Below are 14,982 nucleotides of genomic sequence, written 5' to 3'. Positions count from 1 at the left end.
CTAGTAACTAAAGCTGTCAGATAAATGTAGTAAAAAGTACATTATTTCCCTCTGAGATATAGTGGGGAAAATACTCAAGTAAAGTACAGTACTTTAATTAATGTACTCAGTTCCAGTCCACCACTAACTGGTATGTATGTATGTATATATATATATATATATATATATATATATATATATATATATATATAGTGTATATGTATATATGTAGTGTATATAATTAACGGTATGTTTATGTGTAGTTCCCCTCCTGAGCTCCAGGCGGCGCCACTGGCCTTCGTTCATTTTAAACTTTTATTGTGAAAAGCCCTGAGTAGGAGGAACGCGGAAGTGCCGTTGTTCCCCTGTGATATCCGGTGCTGGCGGTAGAATAGCTGTGTAGTGTGTTAGCTGCTGATCTTATTGGACCGTTTTAGGAGACAGAGCTCGAGGTAAAGACACACACACACACACACACACACACACTCAGGTAAAGCCTCTAATGACTGCTCTTCACGGAGATCAAAGCGAGGAGAAGGCTGAGCTGCGCATGCGCCGACAGCTGTGGCTGTGGCTGTCCTGAACATAGCTGATAGAAACGGAGCTTCCTCTACTACATTCTAATGCTTACTGATCTCACTACAACACCTTTTTAAAGGTGCTCTGTGTGTTTTAGTCTATCTGCTAATATCTCTAATATCTGGTAATATCTTTAATATCTGAACAGAACTCTGACAGTTGGACTCATTTCTTATTGGATGGTTCTGTCTTGTATTTGTCTGTCTGTTGCTATGTTATCTATGCTGCTATGGACCGTGTTTTGTGTCCTGAATGAAGTATCAAGTAAAGTGTGTGTTGAGCTCTCAGTAGGTGTGTATCTTCTAGGTGTGTGTGTGTGTGTGTGTGTGTGTGTGTGTGTGTGTGTGTGTGTGTGTGTGTGTGTGTGTGTGTGTGTGTGTGTGTGTGTGTGGGGGGGAGCATCAGAGCGCAACGCAGACATGTAGCCTAAGTAGCAGTGTAATGATCCACCGAAATCCACGTTGCTATTTCGTCAGGTAGATACCTTACGGCAAACGTGCATGTATGGAAAGCTGAAGTGGCTCCTTCACAGTATCCTTCAATAAAGGAGGAATGTAGCACAATATGGATGTAAAGGCAGTTATAATTATCCTATGACCATAAAATCAGTTTTGGTTAAAATCAACAAATAATCATGATAATTAATCGTGATCTCAATATTGAGCAATATAATCGCGATTATCATTTTGGCCATAATTGTGCAGCCCTACAGGTGGGCCTAAATTGTTGCTGCATACCCCTCTGACTCTGGCTAGTTGCGCCCCTGATCCCTCGTGTTTTGTCCTGTCCGTTGCCCTGCTACTTTGTTTTGTCACTTTTTTGCATTTTAAAACAATTTTTTTTTTGTTTTTGTCACTTTTGCTGATATTTTATTTTATTTATTTTTTTGGTCACTTTTTTCAACGTTTAAAAAAAATGTTTTTGTCGTTTTTTTTTCTTTCGTTTTTGTAGCTTTTTTTATTATCTTTTTTGATAATATCTTTTTTTATTATCTATCTATCTATCTAGATGGATAGATGGATAGATGGATAGATAGATAGATAGATAGTGGTATAAATGTCTTACTGAAAGGTTGCAGAAGTATTTGCACTTTCTTAGAGTTATTAACGTGCACAGCTGTTTTGTGTCTCATACAAAGGAGAGGTATATTACATTATGTCTAGATACGGTGTATTTAGGGATAGGCTACGCAACGCATTAGTGGATGATGTGTATGCTTCATTTCATGTTAGCTTCTAGGAGTCATGGTATGTTAGCTTCTAGGAGTCATGTTATGTTAGCTTTAGTGATGCACCGATGTGAAAATTGTGGCCGATACCGATAACCGATGTCAATATTTCTGTTATGGCCGATACCGATATTTACCGATGTCGATATCTCTGTAGGATACAAGTGTGTCCTGAATTCACACTATGAATAAGCCAACCAGCCAAGAGTATTCACAATAAACATCTAACTCACTTGAGACCAAGTCACTGTATTCTGTGAACATTGTACAACAGTTCAAAACTTTAAAGTACAGTAGTAGGCCTTAAATGGCCAAAGCCAAAAGTATTGAAAAAGGTAAAATGTGAAAATGGAGCCAGAACAAACTGGACTGAACAGACACTGGCTTTTACAGTCTTCTGAACTGTAAGTACAGTAACTTCCAAGTACTTTAGGGTTAGGCCTAACCCTCAAAATTATAGAAATTGGTGCTTTCTAGGCCGAGATAAGCCAGAAAATGTGTTTTTGGCTCAAATGGATTAAAAACACCAAATCCCAGAATGCACTTGCTTCGCTGCTTAGACTCCACTCCCAAGCCACGCCTACCGTTTACAGACCGACAGTGAGGCAGCATTCAACTCAACCCAAATGTGTTTTATTCTCATCTCAACCATATACACGAAACAACATTTCAACGTGGCTGTAATGGTTACACATTTAAAATATATAAAAACGACATACGAAACAGGTGTTTACAGTCCACCAAGCGCTAATGCTAGGATGCGTTCGCTGAACTTTTACGTGTGTGCTAGCTATAACGTAGTCGATTGCATTAAACACAGTTGTAAATCTGCGTGAAATGTATAATGGTCGGCATTTACTAGTCACAAACTCCCCAGCAGTTAGCATTTCGTTGGATACGAGCAGCTAATTAAAGCCGTGTTAATACAGCCCATCTCCACCGTTACCCCGGCAACATGTTTCCACAACAAGAAAAACCGAAGTCTCTGAACTTGCGATGGGCGTTTCGTTGAAGTTGGATGTAGTCCAGTTTGTCTAATGAGCAGACACTTGCAAGCAGCACTGATGGAACAGGTGGCTGGCTAGCGTTAGCTTTCCACCTAGCTAGGTTAGCTATACTCCAGCCCCGTTTGCGTTTCACCGCTGAGAATGTCCCCCCATGATCGCTCCGGCCCTCGCCGCTGCTGCCTGCTCCGGCCCTCGCTGCTGCCCGCTGGTCAAACTAACCTGTACGGCGTTCATCTCTCCCCCGCCCACCGAGGGCCGGTGGTCTACTACATCTCCCAGTGTCCCAGGTCGCCGGCAGATTCCGTCTGCAAAAACCAACTTCCCCGCCCCCAGACTCGCTGCTGCTGCTTCTTCTTCTTCTGATTTTGGCAGTATAGACGCTGTTAAGCGTATTCCTGCCCTCCAAAGGTCAGATTTAGATCTAAATTCTCACACACACGTCAAATACACAGGAATGATTCACATCGGCCCTATTCATCGGCCCTATTCATCGGCCCTATTTTGACATCGGAACGATACCGATGTGTAAAAAAATGACCATATCGGCTGATGTTATATCGGCGGCCGATATATCGTGCATCACTAGTTAGCTTCTAGGAGTCATGGTATGTTAGCTTCTAGGAGTCATGTTAGCTTCTAGGAGTCATGCTAGCTTCTAGGAGTCATGTTAGCTTCTAGGAGTCATGGTATGTTAGCTTCTAGGAGTCATGTCATGTTAGCTTCTAGGAGTCATGTCATGTTAGCTTCTAGGAGTCATGTTAGCTTCTAGGAGTCATGGTATGTTAGCTTCTAGGAGTCATGGTATGTTAGCTTCTAGGAGTCATGTCATGTTAGCTTCTAGGAGTCATGGTATGTTAGCTTCTAGGAGTCATGGTATGTTAGCTTCTAGGAGTCATGGTATGTTAGCTTGTAAGAGTCATGCTAGCTTCTAGGAGTCATGGTATGTTAGCTTCTAGGAGTCATGGTATGTTACCTTGTGAGTCATGCTAGCTTCTAGGAGTCATGTTAGCTTCTAGGAGTCATGGTATGTTAGCTTCTAGGAGTCATGGTATGTTAGCTTCTAGGAGTCATGGTATGTTAGCTTCTAGGAGTCGTGTTAGCTTCTAGGAGTTAAGTTGCTTCTAGGAGTCATGGTATGTTAGCTTCTAGGAGTCATGTTAGCTTCTAGGAGTCATGGTATGTTAGCTTTAGTAGTCGTGTCATGTTAGCTTCTAGGAGTCATGGTATGTTAGCTTTGGGAGTCATGGTATGTTAGCTTCTAGGAGTCATGGTATGTTAGCTTCTAGGAGTCATGGTATGTTAGCTTCTAGGAGTCATGCTAGCTTCTAGGAGTCATGGTATGTTAGCTTCTAGGAGTCATGGTATGTTACCTTCTAGGAGTCATGCTAGCTTTGAGGAGTCATGGTATGTTAGCTTGCTTTGTATGTTAGCTTCAGGAGTCATGGTATGTTAGCTTCTAGGAGTCATGGTATGTTAGCTTCTAGGAGTCGTGTCATGTTAGCTTCTAGGAGTCATGCGTATTGCTTCTAGGAGTCATGTTAGTTTAGTCATGGTATGTTAGCTTCTAGGAGTCATGTTAGCTTCTAGGAGTCATGTTAGCTTCTAGGAGTCATGGTATGTTAGCTTCTAGGAGTCATGGTATGTTAGCTTCTAGGAGTCATGTTAGCTTCTAGGAGTCATGGTATGTTAGCTTCTAGGAGTCATGTTAGCTTCTAGGAGTCATGTTAGCTTCTAGGAGTCATGGTATGTTAGCTTCTAGGAGTCATGGTATGTTAGCTTCTAGGAGTCATGTTAACTTCTAGGAGTCATGGTATGTTAGCTTCTAGGAGTCATGGTATGTTAGCTTCTAGGAGTCATGGTATGTTAGCTTCTAGGAGTCATGTTAGCTTCTTGGAGTCATGGTATGTTAGCTTCTTGGAGTCATGGTATGTTAGCTTCTATGAGTCATGTTAGCTTCTAGGAGTCATGGTATGTTGGCTTCTAGGAGTCATGGTATGTTAGCTTCTAGGAGTCATGTTAGCTTCTAGGAGTCATGGTATGTTAGCTTCTAGGAGTCATGGTATGTTAGCTTCTAGGAGTCATGTCATGTTAGCTTCTAGGAGTCATGTCATGTTAGCTTCTAGGAGTCATGGTATGTTAGCTTCTAGGAGTCATGGTATGTTAGCTTCTAGGAGTCATGGTATGTTAGCTTCTAGGAGTCATGGTATGTTAGCTTCTAGGAGTCATGTTAGCTTCTAGGAGTCATGGTATGTTAACTTCTAGGAGTCATGTCATGTTAGCTTCTAGGAGTCATGGTATGTTAGCTTCTAGGAGTCATGTCATGTTAGCTTCTAGGAGTCATGGTATGTTAGCTTCTAGGAGTCATGTTAGCTTCTAGGAGTCATGTCATGTTAGCTTCTAGGAGTCATGTTAGCTTCTAGGAGTCATGTCATGTTAGCTTCTAGGAGTCATGGTATGTTAGCTTCTAGGAGTCATGTCAGCTTCTAGGAGTCATGGTATGTTAGCTTCTAGGAGTCATGTTAGCTTCTAAGTCAGAATATGTCAAACATAAAAACAGTTTACATTGTTAGTTAATTTCCTATCCTGGCCTGGGCTGGGACACACACACACACACACACACACACACACACACACACACACACACACACACACACACACACACACACACACACTCCTGGGCTGGGACACACAGTCATAAGGTTTGATAAAGTACTTATTGGACTTATCATTGTACTTACAATAATGAGCGTAGCTGTCAGGTTGTCCTGTATACGGCTCATCTCCGTTTTTCCTGCATCCACTGTGTGTGTGTGTGTGTGTGTGTGTGTGTGTGTGTGTGTGTGTGTGTGTGTGTGTGTGTGTGTGTGTGTGTGTGTGTGTGTGTGTGTGTGTGTGTGTGTGTGTGTGTGTGTGTGTGTGTGTGTGTGTGTGTGTGTGTGTGTGTGTGTGTGTGTGTGTGTGTGTGTGTGTTAGCTTGTAGGAGTCATGTTAGCTTCTAGGAGTCATGTCATGTTAGCTTCTAGGAGTCATGTCATGTTAGCTTCTAGGAGTCATGTCATGTTAGCTTCTAGGAGTCATGGTATGTTAGCTTCTAGGAGTCATGGTATGTTAGCTTCTAGGAGTCATGGTATGTTAGCTTCTAGGAGTCATGGTATGTTAGCTTCTAGGAGTCATGGTATGTTAGCTTCTAGGAGTCATGGTATGTTAGCTTCTAGGAGTCATGGTATGTTAGCTTCTAGGAGTCATGTTAGCTTCTAGGAGTCATGTTAGCTTCTAGGAGTCATGTTAGCTTCTAGGAGTCATGGTATGTTAGCTTCTAGGAGTCATGTCATGTTAGCTTCTAGGAGTCATGGTATGTTAACTTCTAGGAGTCATGTCATGTTAGCTTCTAGGAGTCATGGTATGTTAGCTTCTAGGAGTCATGTCATGTTAGCTTCTAGGAGTCATGGTATGTTAGCTTCTAGGAGTCATGTCATGTTAGCTTCTAGGAGTCATGGTAGCTTCTAGGAGTCATGGTATGTTAGCTTCTAGGAGTCATGGTATGTTAGCTTCTAGGAGTCATGTCAGCTTCTAGGAGTCATGGTAGCTTCTAGGAGTCATGTCATGTTAGCTTCTAGGAGTCATGGTATGTTAGCTTCTAGGAGTCATGTCAGCTTCTAGGAGTCATGGTATGTTAGCTTCTAGGAGTCATGTTAGCTTCTAGGAGTCATGTTAGCTTCTAGGAGTCATGGTATGTTAACTTCTAGGAGTCATGTCATGTTAGCTTCTAGGAGTCATGGTATGTTAGCTTCTAGGAGTCATGTCATGTTAGCTTCTAGGAGTCATGGTATGTTAGCTTCTAGGAGTCATGTTAGCTTCTAGGAGTCATGGTATGTTAGCTTCTAGGAGTCATGTCAGCTTCTAGGAGTCATGGTATGTTAGCTTCTAGGAGTCATGGTAGCTTCTAGGAGTCATGTCATGTTAGCTTCTAGGAGTCATGGTATGTTAGCTTCTAGGAGTCATGTCAGCTTCTAGGAGTCATGGTATGTTAGCTTCTAGGAGTCATGTTAGCTTCTAGGAGTCATGGTATGTTAACTTCTAGGAGTCATGTCCGTTAGCTTCTAGGAGTCATGGTATGTTAGCTTCTAGGAGTCATGTCATGTTAGCTTCTAGGAGTCATGGTATGTTAGCTTCTAGGAGTCATGGTATGTTAGCTTCTAGGAGTCATGTCATGTTAGCTTCTAGGAGTCATGGTAGCTTCTAGGAGTCATGTCATGTTAGCTTCTAGGAGTCATGGTATGTTAGCTTCTAGGAGTCATGTCAGCTTCTAGGAGTCATGGTATGTTAGCTTCTAGGAGTCATGGTAGCTTCTAGGAGTCATGTCATGTTAGCTTCTAGGAGTCATGTCAGCTTCTAGGAGTCATGGTATGTTAGCTTCTAGGAGTCATGTTAGCTTCTAAGTCAGAATATGTCAAACATAAAAACAGTTTACATTGTTAGTTAATTTCCTATCCTGGCCTGGGCTGGGACACACACACACACACACATACACACACACACACACACACACACACACACACACACACACACACAACACACACACACACACACACACACACTCCTGGGCTGGGACACACAGTCATAAGGTTTGATAAAGTACTTATTGGACTTATCATTGTACTTACAATAATGAGCGTAGCTGTCAGGTTGTCCTGTATACGGCTCATCTCCGTTTTCCTGCATCCACTGTGTGTGTGTGTGTGTGTGTGTGTGTGTGTGTGTGTGTGTGTGTGTGTGTGTGTGTGTGTGTGTGTGTGTGTGTGTGTGTGTGTGTGTGTCAGTCGCAGGGAGAACTGAGCAGCCCCGCCCGCTGCAGAGACCCGACAGGATCTAAACGGCAGCCGCTTTACCGACTTTAGAGTTAAAAAACATTACAGTACATCGATGTTAAAATGTATACAGGTTGGCATGACGGCCTGAAATGTTTTGAACGGTCTTTTGCTGTACATTTTGTTGGTCACTTGTCCACACCTCTTCTTTCGCGCAAAAGGGAAACACACTGAGGTCACATATGGGGCACCTGACGGGCACAAGGCTACATTGCGCATGCGCCCAACCGAGCGGCACACACGCGCTCCGAACCGAGACAAGCGGACTGAACGGTTCGGATGTTTTTTCATGAACCGTACCACCCCTAATTTCTAATCATGATTACGATTTCTGCTCAACAATCCCAAAAAACAGAGTAATCAAGAAAAAGGATTATTTTGCACATTATGTTTTGCAAGTCAACTCTTATTTTTTCCTGTCTTCTGAATGGAGAGAAAAGCTCAAACTGGAAAAGCATTAGAGGGAAATGTCACAGTTCAAACAGTTTTTACTGTTGATTTGTTTCACCATTTCACTGTTTTTTTTAAATTCAATAACTACAACGTAATTGTGTAAAATAATCGTGATTATTGATACTTTCCATAATCGAGCAGGGGCCGCCTGTGTTGCCGCCTGTGTTGCACAGCTTCCTTTACTTATACACATTTCCTGTTTTTTGACCCAACTGTCTGGTACATAATGTCTACACTTAAAGACTGAAACTGAAACCATCTGTGCATCAGAGTTCTTCTTCGTGCCTCATCCGGAGTACTTTTAACCACTTCCTCAATGACTGCATGCAACTCTGTACTGAGCACAAACACTACTGCACAATATACTCCTGAGAGCAAGACTAACCCAGATAAGAATATATTTGCTGTCTTTGTGTTTTATGTAACCTGCTTTTAAAATTCAGCTGCTGTGGGTGATCGGCAGTCAGTGTCTGTACTCATGAGGTGCATGAACAGTAATAGATTCCTTGCTGCAAGTAAACTAGCTTTTGAGGAAGACTCTGCATGCTTTGATTCGTACTGAACAGAATCCAGAGCGAGTCCAGCAGCCCCAGTGGAGATCTGAGAGGAATGGAGGAGGACAACCAGAACCAGGAGCAGCAGAGCAACCAGATCCCCAGGAGACCAGCAGCAGACTCAGACTCTGAGACCAACGAGGTCCCCAGGAGACCAGCAGCAGACTGGGACTCTGAGACCAACGAGGTCCCCAGGAGATCAGCAGCAGACTGGGACTCTGAGACCAACGAGGTCCCCAGGAGACCAGCAGCAGACTGGGACTCTGATACCAAAGATGTTCAGGTCAGTGTTCAGGACACAACAACCACTATAAAGAAACCAGGAAGAGAGTCGATGCTCCGTGGATCATCTGTTCATTCTGTTGTTAGAGAACAAATGTGGAGAACAAGGTTATAATCGTTAACGAAAACGAACTAAATAATGACAACTAGGTGGGAAAAAACATTGTCGTTAACTGAAATAAAAATAAAAATGAGGCATTACAAAAAAACTATAACTGAACTTAAACTGTAATGTCTGTTTGCAAAACTAACTAAAATAAAATTATTGAGTAAATGTCCTTAGTTTTCATCTTTGTCAATGTCTTTCACAGAGCAAATAACATTCTATCTTTCAGAGTTGACATATCCCGTAGACATGTATAGTTTCCAACTGGGAACCCAGAAATTCCGACATCCCACGTCAAATTGAACACAACATAGTCCGTGCCCCTCGCCTGGCATCATAGCGTTACCGAAAGTTGTAAGAAAGCGGCAGAGTCTGATTATGACTGTGTCAGATAAAAGCAAGTCCCTTGTAGTGGAATGTGGTAAAATATGTGGACAATTTATTAAAGGGAAAAATGCCACGAATTTGAAAGTAAATTTGAGAAGCGCGCACAAGGAAACAAACGTAGCTTACCTTAACAAGCAGTGACAGGGCAAGGATAACGCAAAGCCCCCTTCCCCTGAAACAGAAGCTTACCCTGGACCGGTACAGGGTATGGACGTATGGGTACAGGGCATGTATGTATGGATAGAGGGTATGGATGTATGGGTACAGGGTATGGATGTATGGTACAGGGTATGGATGGATGTATGGGTACAGGCATGGATGTATGGGTACAGGGTATGGATGTATGGGTACAGGGTATGGATGTATGGGTACAGGGTATGGATGTATGGGTACAGGGTATGGATGTATGGGTACAGGGTATGGATGTATGGGTACAGGGTATGGATGTATGGGTACAGGGTATGGATGTTTGGGGCCAGGCATGGATGTATGGGTACAGGCCATGGATGTATGGGTACAGGCCATGGATGTATGGGTACAGGGTATGGATGTATGGGTACAGGGTATGGATGTATGGGTACAGGCCATGGATGTATGGGTACAGGCCATGGATGTATGGGTACAGGGTATGATGTATGGGTACAGGGTATGATGTATGGGTACAGGGTATGATGTATGGGTACAGGGTATGATGTATGGGTACAGGGTATGGATGTATGGGTACAGGGTATGGATGTATGGGTACAGGGTATGGATGTATGGTACAGGGTATGGATGGATGTATGGGTACAGGGTATGGATGGATGTATGGGTACAGGCATGGATGTATGGGTACAGGGTATGGATGTATGGGTACAGGGTATGGATGTATGGGTACAGGGTATGGATGTATGGGTACAGGGTATGGATGTATGGGTACAGGCATGGATGTATGGGTACAGGGTATGGATGTATGGGTACAGGGTATGGATGTATGGGTACAGGGTATGGATGTATGGGTACAGGGTATGGATGTATGGGTACGACAGGTGGTATGGAGTGATTTCATATGATGTATGTTATGTGTTGTATAGGGTATGTTATATAGTAGTTAAAATGGGGATAGGGAAGGAGGTATGTAGGGGATTGTTAGACGTAGGTACTGTATTGAGGGTGAATTATGGTACATTATGGGTATATGGTACGGTATTTGTAATAGTATGGTACCTGGGGTATAGTAATTAGGGTACATATGGTAGTATGGACGGCTGGGGACTAGGGTACGGCATGGTGGGACAATGGAGGTAGGCATGTATGGGTACAGGCATGACGGGTAAGGGCATGGGGTATGGGTACAAGCATGGTATGGGTACAGGGCATGGGCGTATGGACAGGGCATGGATATGGGTACGGAGCATGGCGGTATGGGTACAGGGCATGGGCCGGTATGGGTACAGGGCATGGGCGGATGGGTACGGCCTGGCTGGGTACAGCCATGGCGTATGGGTACAGGGCATGACGTATGGGGCCAGGGCATGGCATGGGTATGTAGGAGAATGGGATATGGGTACAGTGGTATGGGTACAGGGCATGGGCGGTATGGGTACAGGGATGGGCGTGTAGGTACAGGCATGGCGTATGGGTACAGGCATGGGGTATGGGTACAGGCATGGGCGGATGGGTACAGGCATGGACGGTATGGCCAGGGCATGGGTATGGGAGAGGCATGGACGATATGGGTACAGAGGCATGGAGGTATGGGTACAGGGCATGGGCGTATAGGTACAGGGCATGGGCGTATGGGTACAGGGCGCCGATATGGGTACAGGGCATGGGCGGTATGGGTACAGGGCATGGGCGATATGGGTACAGGGCATGGGCGTATGGGTGCATGGGTATGGTGGACCATGCGTAGTTACCCTGTGGGCAATTTTACATGATATGGGTACAGCATGGGTATTTGGTATGTATGGAGCTTATGGGTACAGAACAATGGTATGGAAATGGTAAGTACGATGGTGGGGTTAAGGGCATGAGATGGGCCAGGGCATGGTATGGGGCAGGGCATGGGGATGTAGGGGAGGGTATGGGGCATGATGTGTTACGATGGGTATGGTGGTAGGTAACATGATATGGGATGGGGTTATGGGTGGGCTTAGGCGATGGTATGGGGTTGACGATGGATGGGATGGGTATGGGTACAGCTGGCTATGGGTGGCTGGGGGTATGGGTTACAGCTGGTATGGGTACAGGGCATGGATGGGTACAGGGCATGGACGTATGGGTACAGGGCATGGACGTATGGGTACAGGGCATGGACGTATGGGTACAGGGCATGGACGTATGGGTACAGGCATGGACGTATGGGTACAGGGCCAGGCAGCATGACGGAGACAACCACAGGACAGAGAACACTACAGGCGGGCTTTCACCGGGGACCCGATAGCTGCTGGTTAGTAAATACGCATGAACACCATGAGCGGGAGGAAGCGTGGGTTAATATGTGTATTGATACTGGGATGTCTACACAACTGTGTGAGTCGATTGACTTCAAAAAGTTTGCCACTTTACTCCAACCTAAAGTTCCAAACACCTGTTAATGTACATGTCTTCTTCAGTCTATTGACTGTATAGTTTTTTTCCTGGAATACGTCACTTACACATTTTACACTTACTGCGGCTCAACTTATGTACTGGTGTTATTGTTGAATACATTGTGAATACATATTTCTAAAATTGCATGATGTTTTGGTTGTTATTTTTACACAATGCTTTTTCTGACCTTTTTGAATCTTGCCCCCTACAAATAACCCATATTTCAAAAAAGTCTAAAACTAATAAAACTAAACTAAAACTAAGCATTTTCAAAAAATAACTAAACTAGCAAACCCGCTTTTAAAAACTAATTAAAACTAAACTGAATTTGAAAACAAAAAGTCGAACGAAATAAAAACTAATGAAAAATGCAAAACTTTAATAACCTTGGTGGAGAAAGGAAGTTGTAGGAGCCCATTGAGTTATTGAGTGAATGTCTGTCTGTAATATACATTCTGACCACTAAGGTGTAATATGGGATATATAATATAAAATATTCATGTGACAGTCATTGGTGCTGTTATATTGCCTTTATGAAGACTAATAAACAATATAAAGTCTTATACACGTTTCTATAATGCTATCAGCTCCTCTTTTCACCTTGTGTGTTTTAGCTACAGAGTGAGGCATCTCACTTCTGATCCATCTTTGTTTGGAGTCGCACATGCACAGTACCTAGGTAAGGACTACTAGCCAGTCAGAAGCAGAGTATGAGGCGAGCATTATAAAGTGTAACAAAATGACACACGTTCATCACGGAAGTAAAGGCTGGACTACATGATGATGTTATGAAGAGTACCTTTGCTTCCATGATAACATGTCTGCAACCTGCACATATATACCTTCATTTTGACATAAATTATTGTATGAAGAGTTTAAATTGTGAGAGCAAGCCTAAGGTTTGAAGAAGTTTGTTCACTAACACTCTCTCTCTCTCTCTCTCTCTCTCTCTCTCTCTCTCTCTCTCTGTCTGTTATAGAAACAGAGAGGAGGAAAGGGACCCAAACGTGACTACTTTGACAAATCCTTCACATCATCTGAATATTTCAAGATTCATCAGAGAGTTCACACTGAAGACAAACCTTACAGCTGTGATCAATGTGGGGCAGCTTTCACACAACAGAGTAATCTAAAAATCCATCAACGCATTCACACTGGAGACAAGCCGTATAGCTGTGATCAATGTGGGGCAGCTTTTGCACAAAAGGGTAACCTAAAAAACCATCAACGGATTCACACTGAAGAAAAGCCGTACAGCTGTGATCAATGTGGGAAAAACTTTTGTGAGAGTGGCCACCTTAAAAGACACCAGCGCATTCACACTGGAGAGAAGCCGCACAGGTGTGATCAATGTGGGAAGACTTTTACTGAGAGTAACCACCTTAAAAGACACCAGCGCATTCACACCGGAGATAAACCTCACAGCTGTGATCTGTGTGAGAAAACGTTCAAAACTCCAGAACATGCCGAAAGCCACCGACGTGTTCACACCGGAGAGAAGCCCTACTGGTGTGAACAATGTGGGAAAACCTTTTCTCACAATAGTCACCTTACAACACACAAGCGCATTCACACGGGAGAGAAGCCGTACAGCTGTGATCAATGTGGAAAAACTTTTGCTCAGAGTAGTGACCTTAAAAAACACCAGCGCATTCACACAGGAGAGAAGCCGTACTGGTGTGAACAATGTGGAAAAACCTTTGCTCAGAGTAGTAGCCTTTACTCTCACCAGCGCCTTCACACTGCCTCATAGTGAACATGTTTCAGAGTAGGGCTGTGCAGTTAATTGAAATTTATGCTATGTTTACACGTGGCCGGCTATTTTCATAAACATTTCAACCTCTCCGTTTTAAAAAATAACGTGCACAGCGGTCAGTTTTCAGAAAAGTGTTTGTTTACACGTACCCGTGTATATATGCCGTTAAGAGCACATACTGTATATGCCAAACATACACGCCAAATCTGTAGGTGGCAGTGTAACAAGAAGCTTAAGCCCACGTTAGCCAATCAAAAAGTATCCTGAATATTTGGGTATATAAAAGAAAAGTCCAGTCATACATGAGGAAAACATTTACATGATTACTTACTGAGAATGATTTATTGTTTTAGTGTGACTCATACATAGTCTCTAGTTATAAGTCGTCCCAGGCACTGAAAGTGCGAGGAACCTATAGTTTATGAAATGATTATTATTATTTTCCTGGCATGCTTTAGCATTTTTTTTAGTAGCTTGGGATTCTGGAAATCTCATGGCATATTTTCTTCATATCCTGTGGCTCTAGCTGGTATATGTTATGTTATTTTATTTGTTCATTAATAAGTAAAGGAACATATGGAAACTAAAGATTTTGCTGTTTGCAAGATCTTTATCTTGCAAACAGCTGATTTATTTATCTGACATTTAGAATAACGTCAATGATTGATGATACACCCTCTATCACAGAGACGCACACACACACACACACACACACACAAAGACACACACACACACACACACACACAAAGACACACACACACACACACACAAAGACACACACACACACACACACACACACACAAAGACACACACACACACACACACACACACAGAGACACTGATGGTGTCATACAAAGTCAGACAATCAAAAGCAAACAGCTGATTTATTTATGTGAATAAGGTCAATGATTGAATTGTTTTAAATGTTTTGGAATGTGGAACAATTAAATGTAAATAAATGAAATAAAACGAGGCCACATGCTGATTATTAGTGACTTGATTTGGTGGATTTATTCTTCTGTGTTTAAACTCCTAATTAAAAGGTAACCTTTACATCACTAAAAGTTCTGTTGTTGCTGCTGACAGACTCCGATTATTATTCTAAGTGTCTGACAACATTATGGGATGGATCCCTACAGAGTAAGATCCTTTTAGTTTAACATGAAACAGCTCCGAAATCACCATCACCAAACTCCACCAGACTCCATG

The 14,982-nt window shown here is 43.0% G+C and overlaps 1 protein-coding gene across 1 annotated transcript in view; it reads left to right on the top strand.

Annotated features, from left to right (window-relative positions):
- LOC120572643 (zinc finger protein 665-like) overlaps positions 1–13,933 on the top strand; it is a 29,780-nt gene extending 15,847 nt beyond the window's left edge. The window contains exons 5-7 of the mRNA XM_039821960.1: positions 2,934–3,201; positions 8,681–8,951; positions 12,997–13,933. Of these exons, the coding sequence (XP_039677894.1) occupies positions 2,934–3,201; positions 8,681–8,951; positions 12,997–13,770 (1,313 nt within the window). The 3' untranslated portion in view covers positions 13,771–13,933. The remainder of the gene's footprint in view (positions 1–2,933; positions 3,202–8,680; positions 8,952–12,996) is intronic.
- The last annotated feature ends 1,049 nt before the right edge of the window (positions 13,934–14,982 follow it).

The sequence above is a fragment of the Perca fluviatilis genome, chromosome 14 (genome assembly GCF_010015445.1).
Source record: "Perca fluviatilis chromosome 14, GENO_Pfluv_1.0, whole genome shotgun sequence".
Lineage (NCBI taxonomy): Eukaryota > Metazoa > Chordata > Actinopteri > Perciformes > Percidae > Perca > Perca fluviatilis.
This window is presented reverse-complemented; position numbering and strand designations above follow the sequence as displayed.